At 28.5% G+C, this 20,953-nt stretch overlaps 3 protein-coding genes across 6 annotated transcripts in view; 2 read left to right on the top strand and 1 right to left on the bottom strand.

The window, feature by feature from the left end:
* Positions 1-1,095: 1,095 nt before the first annotated feature.
* On the top strand, positions 1,096-4,139 carry LOC111677793. Its single transcript, XM_023438988.2, has 2 exons — positions 1,096-1,572; positions 3,180-4,139. The coding sequence occupies exons 1-2, from the start codon at positions 1,156-1,158 to the stop codon at positions 3,930-3,932; spliced, it is 1,170 nt and encodes a 389-aa protein (XP_023294756.2). The 5' UTR covers positions 1,096-1,155; the 3' UTR covers positions 3,933-4,139.
* LOC111677794 lies at positions 1,605-5,763 on the bottom strand. The gene is made up of 2 exons (XM_023438989.2): positions 5,287-5,763; positions 1,605-1,993 (listed from the first exon to the last, which is right to left on the bottom strand). Exons 1-2 carry the CDS (start codon positions 5,656-5,658, stop codon positions 1,721-1,723), a joined length of 645 nt encoding a protein of 214 aa, XP_023294757.2. The 5' UTR covers positions 5,659-5,763; the 3' UTR covers positions 1,605-1,720.
* Positions 5,764-12,188: 6,425 nt separating this feature from the next.
* Positions 12,189-20,953, top strand: part of LOC111687130 — a 49,080-nt gene continuing 40,315 nt past the window's right edge. For 3 of the 4 annotated variants that reach the window (XM_046954378.1, XM_046954379.1, XM_046954377.1), the window contains exon 1: positions 12,189-12,406. The gene's annotated coding sequence lies outside the window, so the exon portion shown is untranslated. The remainder of the gene's footprint in view (positions 12,407-20,953) is intronic. The other variant, XM_046954376.1, reaches the window with a different exon arrangement.

The following is a 20,953-nucleotide window of genomic DNA, read 5'->3' as shown; positions in this document are numbered from 1 at the left end:
TTGTGTTTTAATTTAGCTGAGAACTGTAAAATGTTTTTTATTATGCAAAGTGGGATATAATGTACTTTTAGAAATTGGTCCGGCCCAAAATTTAACTAAGGTTTTGTTAAATTTTATAATTTCTGTGATACCCATTAGGATTTTCTTATAATTTAGTGTTTTAAGTTTGTGTTATGTAGGTTGTTTTGTCATGCATTTGTATTTGGCTATAGTGTTCTTTTTTTTGCCTTTTCGTTTTGTTTGTGAGAATCAAATTCATTCACAGTTTTCTATCGTTGAAAATTTCTAAAACATATTTGAAATAGTAGTTTACGTTTGTCGGCACCAGTTTGTTGTCACCTTCTACTAAAAAAAATCTTACCGTGTAAACAGTGTTGCATTTGCAAAGCAAATAGTTTAGTTCTGCAATGTAATGGGCAACTCTTTAGTGTAATGTAGCGATTTTTCATTTTAGCTAGTGGTTCTAAAAAAACGCAGGAATTCTTTTAATAAAATGAAAAAAAAAAAAATGGAAAAAAGTTGGCAAAGTTTTTTTATTTTTAGAAATGTTATTGAATATTTATTAAAATATCTATTAATTTTTTGAATAAAAGTTGTAATTTTCTTAGAAAAGTGTCATGTTTGGACAGTTTTCTTTAGTTTTTTTGCAAATGCTGTTTTCTTAGAACAGTTTCTTGTGAAGATAGTTTACTTTCACGATCGGCAAATCTTTTTTAATACTATATATGTAGTCAACTTTAGTAACCAGTCTTGTTTTCGTTAGAAGAGTGTCACTTCAATTAGTTTCCATTAGAAAGTTTCTTTATTCAAAAGGTTTTCATTAGAAAGTTGAAAATCAAGGTATTTGCCGTAGAAAAACAACGTCACTGGAAGAGATTTATTTGGCTTTGAAGTCTTCAAAACGCCATCACAAGGGCAGTTTCTGTTGAAAATTTTGTTTTAATTCTTGTTTAAACATTTTTTTCTAAAACCATGTCAAGACATTAATCATATGAGAGAATATCTAAAAGCCATATTGTACAAAGAGGAATAAAACAATATGGCAACACTTTAAAATTGAAAAATTTTGTTTACAAACAAAAATCATATGTTTGCCGGACGCTTAATATTTAATTATTTTTTATTTCATAAAAATTTGTATTTATCTTTAAAAATATGAATCGAACCGAAGAGTATTGCATAGCTATTGCACTCGCCCAAGCTATTAAACAAAAACAACAGAAAAAAAGAAAGCGTCTTTGGATGAAAGAATGTTTTAGGAAAAGAAATCAATTTACGCATGAAACACTGCTTAATGAACTGAAAATGGGTACGACTGGTGATTTTGCCATAGATGAAGATTCCTTTGAGGAAATTTTAACATTAGTTGGACCTAAAATACAAAAACAAGATACACAAATGCGCGAGGCCATCTCACCGGCTCAACGTTTAACGATAACTTTATATTATCTGGCTACAGGCAAATCATTTGCAGATTTAAAAAGTATTAGCTATATATCGGAACGTGCTATAGGACGAATTGTTTTGGAAACATGCAACGAAATAAACAATACATTAGCTAATTATATAAAGGTAAAGAAAATTTTATTTGCAGTAATCTTTAATGTTTATTTAATAAAACTTAAACTTTTTTTCATATTATATATGCTAAATTATTGTACATGTACACACATACATACATATGTATATATGCTTATATGTATGTACATATGTAATTATATTACATTATATGCTTCTCTTCAATTGTACAATCATCTAAAACATTTAATATCATCGAATTTCTATGCAACATTCCCAGTTGACCTTCAAAAAGAATTTCATTTATAAACTTATCCGCATAAAGTCTTTGTTTTGGACTCATATTTTTAAATTTAACAGCCCAACTTTCGATAATTTTATCACATTCGTCTGGTGGTTGACTGAGACGTTTTGCTGCCAAAATCATTAATTCTTCAGCCGGATCTGCTTTACGTTTTTTACGTTTTATGTTATTCTGTAAAAAGAAAAACAGTGGAAATATATTTTAACAATTATAAGACACTTTAATAAAAAAAATCCCTTTCTTTACAAGATACTTCCAAACCTGACTTCATAAACATATTTTTCTAATATAGAAAACTTTCCAGACAAGATATTTTCTAAATGCTCTTTTCAAAAGAAAACTATCTGTACAAAACATTTCTTATAAGAAAACAAGTAAGAGTGCTATATTCGGCTGTGCCGAATCTTATATACCCTTCACCAAGTATGTCTTAAAAAACAGTTTTTATTTCTTTTGTATCTCTGCACACATGTCACATATAACATACACACAAACAAATATAAACTGTAGCAGAAAGAAATATTAACCGTTGTACTGTAATACCACCGTCAAACTGTATTACCACCCTTAAACAAATATGAGCTGTATTACCAACACATTACTGCTTTATCTCCTTGTTCTTGTTATACCCACTTACCTTCGTGAGAACACAACATCATGCAAACATACAAAAAAAGTACACAGCTGAATAAAACCAAATACATCTCCCCAGCAGTTCGACGGGACAGTCCTGAACTGACCACTTAACCTACCATTTGTGGTGGCCCCTAGCCAACTGACTACCCAGGTAACCGACCATTTTAACATGGGCTTGTCCTACGAGGAAGTCAATCGTCACTCTACAACCTACACGCACATGTACATCTTTATCCAATTCACAGTGTTGTTGCTTTTTTAACAAAGCATGAAAAAAATGTGGGTATTATTTTATGAAATTTTCAGAGGTTGTCTCAGATTTTTGCTCATATCTCCGTTATTTATAAACCGATTTTGCTGATTTTAAATAGCGATCTTCTCGAAAGCATGTCTAACTGAATTATTGATGATTCGGATCTCGCCGATATCTGGGGACCTCTAAAAACTGATTTCAACAGACAGACGGACATGGCTTAATCGACTCCGCTATCTATAAGGATCCAGAATATATATACTTTATAGGGTCGAAAAATTATATTATAGAAATTACAAACGGAATGACAAACTCACGAAGGTGAAGGGTATAAAAAACAGTCTTCACAAGACAAATGCTATTCTATCAACAAGATTAAAGCCATTTTAAATTCTGAAAAAGTATTATTTATATAATATTTTGATACTTTTAAGGATAATTTCTCATTTCTCATCTAATTCTTCACAGCTGCCGTCCAACAAAGATGAGTGGAAGAAACATGCAGCAAACATTTATCACAATTCAAATTTTCCCAATTGTTTAGGTGTAATCAATGGAAAACACATACCAATAAGAAAACCAACAAAATCTACTGCCTTAAATTACTATAACTATAGAAAATTCTTTAGCCTAGTCCTAATGGCAATAGTAGATGCAAATTATGAATTCATAATGGTGGATGTTGACACAAATGGCGCAGTATGCGATGGTTATGGCAATACAACATTTGTAAGGACATTAACTGAAAATGGATTAAATCTACCAAAATCGGGCATTTTACCATCAAGCGAACAGGAATTACCTTATGTTTTTGTTGGTGATAGTGGTTTTCAACTAACCAATAATATCCTAACATCATATTCACAATTGTATCTAAGCGAAGAGGAAAGTATTTACAATTATCGTTTTAGCTGCGCCCAACGTATTGCGGAAAATGCTTTTAACATATTACTTTCACGATTTAAAGTTTTACAAAGAACAATTGGTCTAGCACCGGAAAAAGTTCAAATTATTATTTTAACTTGTTGTTATTTACATAATTTTTGGCTGCGAAAGATGAAGCAGAATGGTATTTGTGTAGAATCAGTTAACTATCATCTTTCTACACCGTTGCAAAGAACTCATTGTAGAAATGCAACAAGTAGTGCTCAATTAGTGCGAGAACAATTTTGCAGTTATTTTAATAATGAAGGCAAAGTCTTGTGGCAAATTGCAAATTAAGTAACTACATATGTATGTATATTTTCAGATAATCACTTCTATAGTGTAATCTATGGTAAACATTGTCGTCTATAATGTAATCTATAGTAAAATAAGTAGAAAAGTATAGTCGGGCATGGCCGACCATATAATACCCTACACCATGAGTATATTTTTAAGTTTTTATTATTTTTTTTTTTTATAAAGAAACTTTTATGTTGAATAATACCATAATTCCAAAATATTTAAGCAATTTATTGATAAAAAAAACTAAATTTTCCAAATTGAGGCTTTATATGGGTCAAATAAGGGCCGATTCTCGGTAAATTTGGGAAAAGGATATATTTCTAAATAACAGTTAGTTTTGTTTAGTTTCATTGTGATACAAATGGTTACAAGTCAATTATAGACGTTTAAGACATTTTTTGAGGGGGGGGTTTGTATACGGGGGATAGGGTCAAATAAGGGCCGATCCTTACGAAAATCTGTAGTGTCATTTATACTTCTATAAAACTTATTTGTGCCAATTTTTAGAGAGATAGCAGAATATTTGATGTAATTATGGCATAAAAAGTTCAAATCGGGAGGTACGGTTGTATGGGGGCTAGGTGAAAAAATGGTCCGATTTCAACCATTTTCAATAGGCTTCGTCCCTGAGCCCAAAAACATGCTTGGTCCAAATTTCCTCAAATTATCTTTAAAATTGCGGCCTGTACCTTGCGCACAAGGTTTACAGGGACAGGCAGCCAGCCAGACGGACTCACGGACATGTCTTAATCGACTCAAAAAATGATTCTGAATCGATCGGTATACTTTAAGATGGGTATTGGACCAATATTTTTGTATGTTACAAACATTAGCACAAACGTATAATACCCTCCCCACTATAGTGCTGTGGGGTATCTATAATCTAGTCTATAGTGTATTCTACTGTTTACAGACAATAGTGTCTAGTTTAGTTTATAGTGTAGTCTAAAGAGTAGTCATTAGTCTAGCTATTAGCCTAGCCTATGGTCGTCTATAATCTAGTCTATAGCGCAGTTTATAGTCTAGTATATAATGTAGTCTAAAGACTAGTCTATAGTTTAGTCAATAGTCTACTCTATGGCCCACACTGTGGTCTATAGTCTAGTCTATAGTGTAGTTTAGTTTATAGTCTATTCCATGGTCAATAGTCTAAAGTGTAGTCCATATATTAGCCGAATCTATAGAGTAGTCTATTGTCTAATCTATAGTCTAGTCAATATACTATTCTATGGTCTGCAGTATCATCAATGGTCTGGACTACATTGTAATCTATAGTCTAATCATTTTTCGTAATAAGTTAGAACATTCTTCAAGAATACTTACTTCTTAAATAGGTATTATAGCTTACCTCTACTTCATTTTCATCACCATCTCCTGCTATCATTTGTGATACATTTGGCTTTAAACTTTCACGTATAAAATCTAATGCTTCGAAGAAAAACAAATTTGATTCCGTTTCACCAACGCTATTCGTTCCTAATTCCTCTAATTTTTCAATACGTTTTAATTCCTTTCTATAGGCCGTTCTTAAGGAGTTAATTTTCATTGCAACATCTTTTTTCTCGGCTTTTGGATCTAGTTCTCGATATTTTTGTAGCAGTATCTTGTACTGAAGATCTTTTTCCTTTTTATTGTAATATTCCTTGCACTTAGTTTGCCATAAAGCGGGCAGATTACGATAAACATCAATAAATTCTAGTATAAATTTTTTGTTTTTCATTTTTTTCTTTCAATATCCGTTTATTATTACGCGTACATTTATCAAATTATCTTCAATTTGTTGGTTTGTTATTGTTTATAATTGTATCAAACAAAATGGCAGTTTGATTAGTTAATTTGACGTGAGGCCGAGAGTTTCTGTAGTGTTAGCAAATAGTCGACTTTACGACTTTCTACAAGTTTATTAATATATTATAATTATTATATTGTAAACATGAAATGCTTTTTTAATATAATTTTTAAGTTTTTTTCAAAAATATTTTATAATATTTTATTATTCTTTAAGAAGATTTATTTAATTAAGTTTTATTTTCTATTTTTTCCATTTTAACATAACACTAGCATACCCTGGATGCTTCGCTACCCTAACTATGTTCAATATCGAAAAAATATTAAAAAGTACCATCGGAAAAACGAAACGAAAAACATAGATCTCTTTCAATAAATTCTCATTTAATAAGGACCGTGTGTTCCGGTTAACCATTATAAAGAATCCATTTGAATAATAGAAAAGTACCAAATATTTCCCACTTCCAGAATATTATTCAGTCAAGACCATGTATGTTAAAATTAATGTTCCTAGGTTGAATATCTTAGAAAATTAAAAAAGTACAATTTATGAGATAAAAAGTACTAAAAAGTTGTCTCTTAAAGGATCGTATAATCATGTGTTTTCAGTTCATATTAAAGAAAATACATAGAGTAACATTTGAAGGAAGAAATAGTACCAAAAATGGAATTAATTTTACCTATGTGGAAAGTACTAATAAAAAGAGTACAATGTTTCCCCTTTTTGCTTAGAAATATACTTTTTCGAGAATAAAGTTTACAAAATGTTCCGTATTTTATTCTACATATCACAGATAATTCAAACATGCATTCATTTGTTCCAGAAAAATAGTGCTTTCAAAAAGTACCAAACAATTTATTTGAATTTGGTCCTATATAGGCCTTAGTACTCGAATTCCAAAATAATATACCAACAGCTTATTTTATGTGAGTAAATATACTACTTTTTTATATTTTATAAAAATTGAACTAATGAGTTTGAATAAAATTAAATTTCCCGTTTTTCCCCTTTTTGGTACTTTTTTACCCAGTAAAATAGCAAAAATTTTATTACAATAAATATTACAGAGTTAGTCCGTAATTTAATATGAATAATTCAATAAACCGAAAAAGTTTTCTTAATGTGCCAAAAAAAAAAAAGTACCATAAATACAGTTTTGTCCCTTTTACACCAAAAAGGTCTGAATTTTAAAAAAAGTACGAAACAGGTGTCTCATAATTTTGAGAGATGTATCCAAAATATTTAGAAAAATTTGATTATGTTAATTAGTTTAAAAGTTATAAAAGGCTGAAAAAGGTACCAAAATCACCTTTGTTACACATTTTTATCCCTTAAAAGTACGAATTTCAAAATAGTACCAGACACCCATCTGCTCATTTTAAGAGTAGATACAGGTGCATTTAAAATTTTTCTTTTATCACTAATATTATGTAAGATATTTAAGAAACCCTGTTTTACCCGTTTATTCCCCTTTTTACCCGTAAATATGCAAATTTCCAAAAATCCCTCCTTAGTGGATCTACATGGCCAAAAAGACATCTACTGCCAAAATTTCATTCATTTTAGGTTCAGCCGTTTGGGCTGTGCGATGATGAATCAGTCAGTTAGTAACGCTACAAGACAAATTTATATAAATTTTAAAAAGTTTCTATAAAAAAACTCTTAAATTTCTAAAAAACGAAAATAAAACCTAATTTATTGCTTTTACTATTTATATTTAGTATATTTTTTATGATATATAACATCTGGCATCTCTATTTGCTTGTCACTCTCATTACAACAGAGTTGATTTCTATCCTCCTAAAAGCCTTGCCATATGTTTTCAACACAAAATAAAACCTTTTTTTTAAACCTTGTTCTAAAACTAGCAACAACATAAAGCAGCCGTACTAAAAAACCAATAAAGAAAATCAACCCAAAAGAGATAATAAAACCAGTTTTTCAGTAGATTTTCGTTTAGTGAGACGTGTTTTTATAGAGATATTTTCTTCGTTTCTTTTTTGGGTTTTATAAAAATGTTACTTTGGTTTTTATAAGTGTTTAAAATAAAAGCAGATAAAAAAAATTATGTACGCCTACGTTTATAACTGAATTATGTGTAAAAATCAAATTACTATTATTGATGTATAAGCTAAGAAGAAAAAGTGTAAATATTAGCAAAAAAAAACAACAACTACAATTCATAGAATATTAGTGAATAAAATGCAAAAAAAGGGCACGCTTTTATAAAAAAATGTATAAAATTTCTTTATAATAACATAAAAGGTAAAATATTAAAATAGAAAATCATTAAGTGACACCTGACAACAACAAATAAATAACAAGAAAATGTGAAAAAACAAAATAAAATATACATAATTATCCCTTTAGGAATAGTGTTTTTTTTTTGTTCATTAAAAACCAAAGAAATTCAAAATCATAAGAAATTTGCCATAAAAACAAGTGATTAAATTGGAAAGAGTGTTTAAAGGAAAAACAAGAAAAATAAAAAAAAAAACAAACCAACAAACTCAGGCAAACATACATTATACACACATACATACATATGTATGTAATAATGTGAAATGTTAATTAATCTTTTTTTGATTTTTATAAAGAAAATGTGAATTGTAACAAAAAAAAAAAAACGGGCTTAAATTAAAATTTTATGTGTCTTTTTTCATTATTTTGTTTTTATTACTTTATTCCTTCTATTTTATGTGTGTGTTTTTTCCCCATTTTTTATGTAAATGTGTGTGGATTTAATAGCAATGTTGCCAACTTTCTCAATTGAATAAATTACTGCAAATCGCTGAAAAAAATAACGGATTATACTTAAAGCTAAGGAAATTAGGTAAAACAGTAACACCCATATTCATAAATGCTTTATAAAGTTATTAATGGTTTATTGTAAGGAATTATGTGTGGAAAATGAGTGTAAAATTTTAATAAAAAGAATCTTAATAAGGAAGACTTCTAAATAAAAATTTTAATTTATTAAGGAAAACTGTCGGTCTGCAAAAAACTTTCCCTAAACCATTTAAAAAAAACGTTCTTAAGTAGAAATTTTTTTAAGGAAAACTGATGCAACGTGAAACTTTTCTTAATAAATCTGTTAAAATAAACTTTTCTAAAGAAACAGAAAACTTTTTTTTTAAAGAAAATTGTTTTGATTGTAAAAAAACTGTCGTGATACGTAACTTCTCTAAAACCATTTTTCTAAAGAAAACTGCCCTGATTTGAAACTATTCTTAAGAAAACTCTTTTGACCAAAAATTTTAAAAGAAAACTGCTTCGAAAAGAAACTGTTCCAAATAAAAAAAAAACAGTTTTTTAAAGAAACCCGTCTGAAACTTTTCTGAAAATTACTAATTTTTCTTATTAAAATTGCCGTGATTTGAAACTTTTCTTAAGAAAATTGTTTTAGCGAAAATAAAAAGCAGTTTTGAAAATTAACTTTTTTAAAGAAAACTTTACGACTTTTTCAAATAAAACGGGCTGTACAAGACACTATTCTAGAAAACACTATTTGTACAACAATCTTTATAAAGAAAACTTTTTGTACAAAACATTCCTCAAAAGAAAACTGTCTGTACAATAAAGTTTTCTAATAAAAACTATCTAAACTAAAGAAAAATTTCTGTACAATACTCTTATCGAAAGAATATTTTCTGTACAAGAAATTTCGGAAAAAAACGGTCTGTACAATAAACTTTTCTAATGAAAAATAAATTTTTAAAGAAAACTGTTTATATCAAACAGATTTTTTAAGAAAACTGACTGCATAAAAAAATTTCTTGAAAGAAATTAGAAATAAACTGCTCAAGAAACTTTTCGAAAAAAACTGTCTGTACAACCACTTTTCTAAAGAAAAACTGTCGCCACATGAAAGGCATTCGAAGTGTTTTAAAATAAAATATAAAATTGACGCTTAAAAAGTTTCTCATGTAACTTAAAGCGTAGAATGCGAAGTAGGTATGAAAAGCACGTAATACTTTGTGTACATCTGGCATAAAAAAAACAGTCTGTACAAGAGCATTTTCTTAAAAAAACTGACTATTCAAGACAATTTTCTAATGCTATATATACACGGTTGTTAGATCTTACAACGTTGGCAGTAAAATGTGAAGAAAATGTCTAATAACCAGGGAAACCAAAATATGCAAATGCATGTTTTTTGTGGTGCGTCGTATGGACTCATGGATAAGATACTTACACGTTTCAGACTAATTTGAGAATTTTGGCATCGATTTGTTAGAGCATATTTTTGCATATTTTACCCATAAGAGCATAATTTTGCATGATTTGACTTTTTAGCATATTTAAGGCATATTTTCGAGTTTTTAGAGCATATTTTACTCTTTTAGTGCATATTTTGATGTTTTCGCTTTTTTCGTTTTTATACATTTTTAATTTTCTTTTCAAAACTTTATTTAAAAAAAAATAAAATTCTATTTTTTTATTTTTTTTTTTAATTTTTTTAGCCTATTTCACAATTTTGAAAAAAAAACGTTATGTTAAGTTTTTTATTCAATAAAGCATTATATTTTAAATCGGACATAAAACCGATTACTTTTGATTTCATGAGACCAATCCATTTTTATAGTTTAAAAAACTAATTATTGGAATTTATGACAACACCGATTAAAATGTCAGTTTATGAATACAATTGGAAGAAATGTGTCAAACTTTGTCGTTTGAAATATGTTTTTTGGGGACCAAATGGTTTCATGTTAGTTATTGTACGTAAAACGGAATTCTATTATACTAGTTCTTCAAACTATGAGATAAAACATTTATAAAAAAATGTTGTAGGATATAGAATATGACATTAAACATTTATTATTTCATTACAATTTCAGTCTTTTTGAGCTTTTCAATGTTAAAAAATAATAAAAAATTTTACTTTTGGAGCATATATTTTAAATTTTAAGAGCATATTTTGAGTTTTTTACGGCATATTTAAAGCGCTTAAAACACTTTTTTTAGAGCATGTTTTCGGTTTCCCTGCTAATAACACTGCCAATTTACAAAATTTTGTTTTGCGATATTGTCAGTAAGGCTTTTTGATAACGTAGCAAAAGAAAAATTGTAAGTTTAGACAATTGTTAGATATTTTCTAAACATTTTACTGACAACTTTATAAGATCTGACAACCGTGTATCATGGCTTTAAGAAACTGTCTGTTTAGGAAACTTTACTAAAAAACTGTCAGCAAAGGAATTTTTCTATATAAAACATTACTAACAGGAGACTAAAAAAAAACAACTTTTAGAAAAATTTTAAGTTCAGACGATTGAGCGATATTTTTTGACAACTTTTGTAAGATCTGACAACCGTGTATCACGGCTTTAAGAAACTGTCTTTTTAGGACACTAAACTAAAAAAACCTCAACAAACTTTATTAAAAGGAGACTAAAGAAAAACATTCTTTAGAAAAATTGTAAGTTCAGACGATTGTTAGATATTTTCTAAACATTTTACTGACAACTTTGTAAGATCTGACAAACGTGTATCATGGTTTTAAGAAACTGTATGCTTAGGACACTATACTAAAAAACTGTCAGCAAAAGAGTTTATTTCTCTATAGAAAACTTTACTAAGAACAGACTTGAAAAAAAAACAATCTTTTGAATGCAATTTTCAAAAGAAAACTGTGGAAATTGATCTTCTCAAGGCTCTTTTCTAATTAAGAATACCTTTTCAAGGCTCTTTTCTAAAGAAACATTTTTGTCAAGAAAATTTTCAAAAAAAAAAAACTGTCTTCACGAGGCGTTTTGTCTTTACAATAAACTTTTCTAAAGAACACTGTCTTAAGAACATCATTTTCTGAAGATTTTTTTAAAGAATGCCGCTTATCTACAAGACATTTGTCTTAATAAAACACTTTTTAGGTAATTTTGTTTAAATAAACTACTTGCGAGTTAAAAACTCGCTAATTTCTAACACTTTATTTGTTGAAAAAATCTCTCCATTGACATCATTAAATCCCTGATTGTTTTTATTTTTTTTGTAAATACACAACCCAGCATTCATTCATTTAATTATTCCAATGTTAAAGCCGTTTTTTGTTTTATTATTTCTGTACTTTAATTATATTTTGTTTAACATTATTACTTATTTTTTGTGTTTTTTTTTTGATTTTCTTTTACACATTAAATTTTATTAATGTAATCTGTGTTCATATGTGTGTATGTATGTATGTTGAAGTGTTTGTTTGACATTTGATTTCTTAATACAAGATTAAATTTATTAGATTTTGTAGTTGTTCTTTTTTTAATAGCAAAATTTAATCTTTATCTTGTGGATTTTTTTTATTATTCTTCTTGTTGTTCTTAGTAGTGAGTAGCAAGTTTGTTACCAAAAAAAAAAATATTTAAAAAACTATAAAAAATCTTGTTTTGACATTACTAGACAGTTGTTGAAAAAATGTCAACAATTAATTTGTTATAAAAAAAATTTTATAAATTTTATGTTATTTTGTAGTTATTCTTTTTAAAAAATATGTAAAAAATTAAACTCACATAAATGAAATTGCCTGTTAATAAAAAACAAATAAAATTCGATACAAAAAAACAAATAGTGTGAAAGTGTCATAAAAAATAATAAATGTACAATTTGGCAACTCTAATTATTGTGAAAGCTACAGTGGTACTAAATAACGGAATAAAACGCACAAAATATCTTGTGGAAAAAACAGGTAAATAGAAAAATATTTTTTTATTATAAATAAAATTAACTTAAAATTTAAAAAATTTATCTAAAAATTGAAACTTAAAAAAAAATTTAAAATTTTTACAAAAAAAAATTTTTTTCATTAAAAAAGTTTCTTTTGAAACAAAAATTTCTTTAAAAGTTCTATTTTATAACAATTTCCTTAAGAAAAGTTCTTGTTATGACAGTTTTTGTCAGAAAGGTTCTTGTTATAACAGTTTTTGTTAGAAAATTTCTTGTTATGACAGTTTTTGTCAGAAAATTTCTTGTTATAACAGTTTTTGTCAGAAAATTTCTTGTTATGACAGTTTTTGTCAGAAATTTTCTTTTTATGACAATTTTATTAAGAATATTTTCTTGTAAGCACACTTTTCTTAAGAGAAGCTTTTCTCAAAAAAGATTTCTTAAGAGAGTTTTTTGTCACAGCTTTTTCCTAAAAAACGATCTTGTCAAGACAGTTTTCTTAAAAAAAAAACCCTTTTCAAGACAAATTAAAAACTTAAAAAAAATTATTAGTAAAGTTTTTTTAAAAGTTCTTCTTTATGACAATTTTCCTAAGAAAAATTCTTGTTTTTGTCAAACAATTTCTTGTTATGACAATTTTAGTAAGAACATTTTCTTGCAAGGACAATTTTCTTAAGAGAAGCTTTTCTCAAAAAGATTTCTTGTCACAGCTTTTTTCTTAAGAAACGATCTTGTCAATACAGTTTTCTTAAAAAACCCCTTTTCAAGAGAATTTTTTTTAAGGAAATTTACTTGTCCAGACATTATTCCTTTGACAAATTTTTTGTTAAGACATTTTTCTTTAGAGAAACTTTTCTCTAGACATATTTCTTTAGAAAATTGTTTGTTAAAACTTTTTATTAGAAAAGTTTCTTTGGAACTTTATCTGGAAACCAATTTTTGTAAAAAAGTTCTTTATATTTTTGACAAGTCTTGACAAGACATTTTTTGCCATAAACTGTGCTACCAACAAATTACAGTTTTTGGCAAAAACTGTGATACCAAGAAAAGTTCTTGGTATCACAGTTTTATTAAGAAAAATTCTCGTTATAAAAGTTTTCTTAAGAAAATTTCATTAAAAATACAGTTTTCTTAAGAGAAACTCTTTAGAACAGTTACTTGTCAAGACATTGTATGACAAGTTTTTGTTAAGATATTTTTCTTTAGAAAAACTTTTCTCAAGACATTTTTCTTCTGAAAAAATTTTGTTAAAACTGTTTCTAGAAAAGTTTCTTTAAAACTTTCTCTTAAAGACAATTTCTTATAAAAAGTTCTTTGGCAAAACAGCTTTTAGAAAAATGTCTTGTCAAAACTGTTCTTTAGAAAAGTTTCTTTGAATCATATTTTTAAGCAAATTTTCTCTTCAAGGACATTTCTTTTAAAGAAAATTTTTATAAAAATTTCTTTCTTAAAAGAATTTTCTGTAAAAAGTTTTTTGTTAAGAAAGTTTTCTTTAGAAATGTTTTTTGATATGACAGTTTACATTAAACAAGTTTTTGTCAAAACAATTTTTCTTTAAAAAAGTTTTTGTCAAGACAGTTTTCTAAAGAAATTGAATAGAATAGCTTCTTTCAAGCTCATTTTTTAAGAAAACTTTCTTGTCAAATTCCTACCTTTAAGAAACGTTTATCTTGAAGAAAATTTTCCTATTTGATGCGTTTAGACTTTTACAAAAGTTTTCTTTAGAAAAGTTTATGTGAAGACAGTATTTTTTATTCTCTAGAAATGATTCTCGTTGAGACAGTTAGACTTTTACAAAAGTTTCTTTTGAAAATAATTTTCTTTAAAACAATTTTTATGATGACATTTATCTTAAGAAAAGTTTCCTGTCAAGATATTTTTCTTTAGAAAGGCTTCATTTGAAGACAGATTTTTTCAGAAAAGTTTCTTTACAAGGTAATTTCTTAATAAAATTTTCTTCAGAAAACATTTTACTTTTCATTTCAGAAAAAATTGTTTTTAAGTCCCTTGTTTGAAACAATATTCTTTAGAAATGTTTTTGTCAATTTCAAAAATTGTTATTTTTTTTAATAAACTTCAACATATTGTTACTCACCGCAAGTATAAATAATCCTTATTTATTTAGGAATTAAAAACATGTGATAAGAATTATCATTTTAACAACATAAATCAATATATTTTTAAAATATTCGTCTGTCTCTTAAAACATTATCTTGTTTTTATATATTTTATCTTTCTTTTATTGTTTAAATAAATAATATTTTTAATAAATATTTAAGTTGTAGTTAAAAGATGGTGTTCTCTTTAATTTCCAATTAGATTAGTTTATTTTGATTTGTTTTTTTTTTTTCGATTTTTTGCACTACTGTGCTGTGTATTTGTTATGTTTATGACAGACTGTCTAGGGTTTTCTTCTCAAAAGGTATTATTGTCAAATCTTTGTGAGTAGAGGGTTTTTTGTTGTTGTATTACTCTTGTTTGTTTTCCCTTGTATTCCCGTTATTTAGCTTTTTATAGGTTTTGCTTATATTGCTTCGTATGCTTTTTTGCCTACTTCCTGTTATAAATATTATTATATTGATGATGTTTTTGTCAGCTACAGTTGTTGTTGTTCCTTTTTTCTTCTACTGTTTTTAATAGAGCTGCCAGCTGTTTTAGTTTAAATGTCACTTTTACATCATTATATTCAAAACGTTTGACAGTCAGTTTGACTTAGTTTATACAGGATTCGTTTTTTTCACAATAAAATATGAATGAAATTAAAAATAAAACTCAAACAAGTAGGAAAGTATAGTCGGGCATGGTCGACCATATAATACCCTACACCATGAGTATATTTTTACTTTTTATAAAATTTTTATTTTTTATAAAGAAACTTTTATGTTGAATATTTCCAATAATTCCAAAATATTTATTGAATAAAAAACTAAAATTTCTAAATAAGGCTTTATATAGGTCAAATATGGACCGATCTTCGGTTAATTTGGGAAAAGGATATATTTATAAATAACAGTTAGTTTTGTTGAGTTTCATTGCGATACAAATGGTTACAAGTCAATTTTACACGTTTTGGACATTTTTTGAAGGGGGGTTTGTATGGGGGCTAGGGTCAAATATAGGCCGATCCTTACGAAAATCTGCAGTGTCATTTATACTTATATAAAACTTATTTGTGCCAATTTTTAAAGATATAGCAGAATATTTGACGTAATTATGGCATAAAAAGTTCAAATCGGGAGGTACGGTTGTATGGGGGCTAGGTGAAATAATGGACCGATTTCAACCATTTCAAACATGCTTGGTCCAAATTTCATCAAATTATCTTGAAAATTGCGGCCTGTACCTTGCGCACAAGGTTTACATGGACAGCCAGCCAGCCGGACAGACGGACGGACGGACATGTCTTAATCGACTCAAAAAATGATTCTGAATCGATCGGTATACTTTAAGGTGGGTATTGGACCAATATTTTTGTATGTTACAAACATCAGCACAAACGTATAATACCCTCCCCACTATAGTGGTGTAGGGTATAACAAGAAGGAGCAGAGAAACATTAAAGGAAATATGAGACATTAAGCAAAACATGTGTTTTGTGAGTGTGGTGTGTGTGTGTCACGGGATAGATTTGTTATATTGTTTTTAGATTTATTTTAAATATATAAAAAATATATATTTTTAAACACGAGCTAAAGATTTTAAATTGTATATTTATAAAACTGTGTTCATATTTATAAATAGAAGGAAATTTATTTATGTATGTATATGAATTAATGATTAAAGTTATTGAAATTTTAATAAACTATTAACGAGGATTGACAGAAAAGTATGGAAAAATGTAGGGAAGTTGTTTAAAGGCAATATGTAATAAAAATTTTACTTTTGGAGATTATTTTCTATAGAAAAATGTCTTTGCGAATTAGTTTTCTTTTGAAAATACTCACTAAAATATAGATTTCTTAACAAAAATGCTTGTCCTACTTTTTACCCAGTTTTTCTTGTAGGGTTTTTGTTTCTTTGTATGTTCACTCTTTGAAGAAAAGTGTCATAAAGTGACAAATGAATGTCGGACAACTGACACTTGACGGCAGGTGATCTTTTTCATCCACTGGATGAGTAAAATGTAAACAACTCATCACTGCTACATGGATATACCATGTACAAGCACTTTGCTCAAGTACTTAATCTATCTAATCTCTGACCATTGCTGCCCCGTTGCTTAACTTCCGAGATGTAAAATTTCACTTCCGTTTACAGCCACGAAGATGGGATGGCGTCTGTTGATTCGGCAACAGCACCCAGAGACGTAACGGGTAGAACGAAGTACGAATCCATTAAATATGCCGAGACTTTGTTTTTACTCACAGTGACACACTATGGTAATTCTGATATGAACAGAGTATACTCTGAACATATATAAGGAAGGAAGGCTTAGTTCCACAGTCACTCCTCTTTTATTTCGGCAACAGCACTGAACTTATTCCGAAATATTGACTTTACCTTACATAAGTCTTTTAACAGCAACTCACACTTCCCGCGTGGATCCTGAAGGAACCTTAACCAACTGATCAGCCAGGATTTAGTCCTGCGGGTAACTAACCACCCGTAGTACCAGATTATGTGCTACTCTGGTTCGACCTCTTTTCAATTTATGGAAGGACTGGGCCAGACAGTAGACTGTAAACACCAATTTATAGTCCCAGCCGACTAGAGGTATTGGTAGCATCTATCTACCCCCGGATTGTAATACACCAAGATGGGATCTGTCATCATGAACAATATGAACGGAGGGCTGTTTGTTTAGGAAATTATTTGTAAGACCTGTTCTTTAGATATATGGTCTTTACTTGATAAAATTCTTAAAAAAAGTATATTTGTAAGATAAAATTCTTTGGAAAAGCTTAATTATGAGACACAAGTCTTTAGAAAAAGATCTTTGTAACAACTTTTTATTAAAAAGATTTACTTTTTTAGACACATTTCTTAAGAAAACCTTTTTAGACTTTGACAGATGGATTTCTTAAGAAAAGCGCCAAACAATCTGTCAAAAAAGGTTCTCTGAAATAATTGGCAAATATAGTCTTCCTAGGATAAATAGTTTTCAGAGGCTTTGGTGTTGAAATGGTAAAGAAAAGATTAATTGTAGACGGAAGTAGACGGTGAAGGAGTTATTTCAGAAGCGATAACATTAGCAGATTTAGAAGAAACAACCAACAAATTTTCGAAAACGGTATTTGTGTTCTGTTCAAGGACAACATTCGCACAAGATCGGTGGCGACTAAGCGCCGCCATTCATTGTTGGAAAAGTAGTAACAGTAATTTGAAACGGAAGTAGGAATTTGATCAAAATAAGGATTTAGTTTTGAGATAGAGGATTCATTAACGGCACACTGAATGTTGTTAGAATCAGCTATATTTCAATCTTTAGGAGGGAATGAATATGACATTGCAGTTCTTTAACGTTTGGATTTAGGACAGGCAGCGAAATTGTCTAAATTTGTGAATTTTGAAAATATTTTACCATATTTAGACCTATAGATTAGAGAAGTCATTTTTAATTTCTTCAAACTTTGTAGCTTTTAGAGAAATTGTAAACATTAATCCTTATTAACTCTACAACTAGAATATGTCCATTTCCATTGGTTGTAAGACAAATCCTTAAGTGAAGTTTATTTACGTGACTTTTTTATTACGAAGTATGTCTTTACAAACCAAATTACTATAGAAAATGGCCTTTGCAAGACCTTTTTCTTAAGGAGAATGTCTTTGCGAAGCAAAATTCTTTAGAGAATGATCTTTATTATATAGAAGAGCATCTTGGCATGGAAAATTTCTTTAGAAAAGTATCTTTGTTAGACATTTCTTTCAAAAAAGTTATCTACAAGATTGATTTCTATAGGAATGATCTTTTTCATAACTTTTTTCTATACAAAATCGATTTTACGAAAGTATTTTCTTTAGAAAATGGTGTGAGAGAACGGGTTTTTAAGAGAAATAACTTTGCGTGACCTTTTCCTTAAGAAAAAATATATTTCCCAAAACTTTTTCTTTAAAAAAGAACTTTTGTGAGACTATTTTCTCTAAAGAAAAAAGGTCACAGCTTTGGCTTAAGTAAAGAGACTTTGCAAGAAAACTTGTTTTTTCGAAACCATTTTCTTTAAAAAACTTTTCTCCTAAACAACTTTTCAGTTCACCCTCCTGGTTATCTTATTAAATTTAAGGTGTGTTATTATTTTGTTTTCCTATTATTATTAATATTTATTTAAAAATCTATGACTCTCGATAAAAAAATAGAAATCTTTTTACACAGAAAACTGCTTTAAAAGAAAAAAATCTTAAGAAAAAAAAAACATCGTATAACTCGTGCATTTTATTACTTTGCATTTTGTTCATATGTATCTTTGTATGATTTTTTCTTAAAATTTCTATATGCATATTGACACCCACATTTTCTATTTTAATAGCGAGCGATAAGATATACACACACACAACAAAATGTAACGTTGAGTTACTTTGACTTTATGGTTTTTAATAGTCAAGTCACCTGCGGCCATAATCCACATTGTAACTGCTGCTACACTACACTACACTACATGTTACAACCAACTTATTGCTGTATTTGTCGTATTTATTCATTCATACATGCTGTACGCTTAATTATCTTTAAGAGTGTGTACCTCTGCTTGCTCTTGTATGACTATTTCTCAGTTTCTTACTTAGATATAAAGTAAAAATGCATGAACTAAATTTATAGTTTGTGATTTTTTTTCGTAGTGTTTATTTTTTTCTTCTTTTTGTTGTTAAGAAAATAATAATAAACTATAAAAATAAACACCAACACAAGTTTTGTGATAGAAAAATAATAAAAAAAATTGTGAGGAAATTTGTTTTTGTATTAATCCTTATTTTGTCAAGGGAAATGTGGGAATTTTTCTTAAGAAAACTGTCTTACAAAGACGTCAAGACACAAAAACTTTTCCTTAAGAAATAGGAAAACAATAGTTTCGGACCAGACTGGACTATCAATAGTTTTAATAGTCAATAGACAAAACTATAGACAAAACTATAGTCTGGACTATAGACAAAACTATAGTCTGGACTATAGACAAGACTTTAGTCTGGACTATAGACAAGACTATAGCCTGGACTATAGACAAGACTATAGTCTGGACTATAGACAAGACTATAGTCTGGACTATAGACAAGACTATAAACAAAACTATAGTCTAGACTATAGACAAAACTATAGTCTGGACTATAGACAAAACTGTAGTCTGGACTATAGACAAAACTATAGTCTGGAATATAGACAAAACTATAGACTAGACTATAGACAAAACTATAGTCTGGACTATAGACAAAACTATAGTCTGGACTATAGACAAAACTATAGTCTGGAATATAGACAAAACTATAGACTAGACTATAGACAAAACCATAGTCTGGACTATAGACAAAACTATAGTCTGGACTATAGACAAAACTATAGTCTGGACTATAGACAAGACTATAGTCTGGACTATAGACAATACTATAGTCTCGACTATAGACAAGACTATAGTCTCGACTATAGACAAATCTATATCCTGGACTATAGATAAGACTATAGTTTGGAGTATAGACAAGACTATAGTCTGGAGTATAGACAAGTCTATAGTCTGGACTATGGACAAGTCTATAGTCTGGATTATAGACATGTCTAAAGTCTGGACTATAGACAAATCTATGGTCTGTACTATAGACAAGTCTAAAGTCTGGACTATAGACAAGACTAAAGTCTGGACGATAGACAAGTCTGGACTATAGACAAGACTATAGTCTGGACTATAGACAAATCTATGGTCTGCACTATAGACAAGTCTAAAGTCTGGACGATAGACAAGTCTAAAGTCTGGACTATAGACAAGTCTAAAGTCTGTACTATAGACAAGTCTAAAGTCTAGACTATCGAAAAGATTATAGTCTGGACTATAGACAAGTCTATAGTCTGTACTGTAGAGAAGACTATATTCTGGACTATAGACAAGACTATAGTATGAACTATAGACATGACTATAGTCTGGACTATAGACAGGACTATAGTCTGGACTAAAGACAGGACTAGATTCTGGACTATAGACAAGACTATAGATAAGTCATTTCTCTAATGAAAAGTATTACCATTCTCTTAAAAATTGTCAAAAAATAAAAATTTTCTTAAGAAATTTCGAAGAGACATCTTTTTGTAATAAAATTAAAAATCCATTTAGTTCAAGACTCCTTACTAATGACAAAAACTACCTGCATTATTTTTGTCAACTTCTTTAGAAATTGTCTACCTTATTGTTGCCCTAATTGTGAAAAATTTTATTATTTCTAATTCAAGTGCAATTTTCTTTCATTTACTCCATTAAAAAATCATTTATTTTCTATTTAGTTTTTGTACAATTTCATTTTTACTTCTCACAAGGAAACTTCTTAAACTCTTTTTATACCCTTCACCTTCGTGAGAAGGGTATATATAAGTTTGTCATTCCGTTTGTAATTTCTATAATATAATTTTCCGACCCTATAAAGTATATATATTCTG

The sequence above is a fragment of the Lucilia cuprina genome, chromosome 6, assembly GCF_022045245.1.
Source record: "Lucilia cuprina isolate Lc7/37 chromosome 6, ASM2204524v1, whole genome shotgun sequence".
Lineage (NCBI taxonomy): Eukaryota > Metazoa > Arthropoda > Insecta > Diptera > Calliphoridae > Lucilia > Lucilia cuprina.
This window is presented reverse-complemented; position numbering and strand designations above follow the sequence as displayed.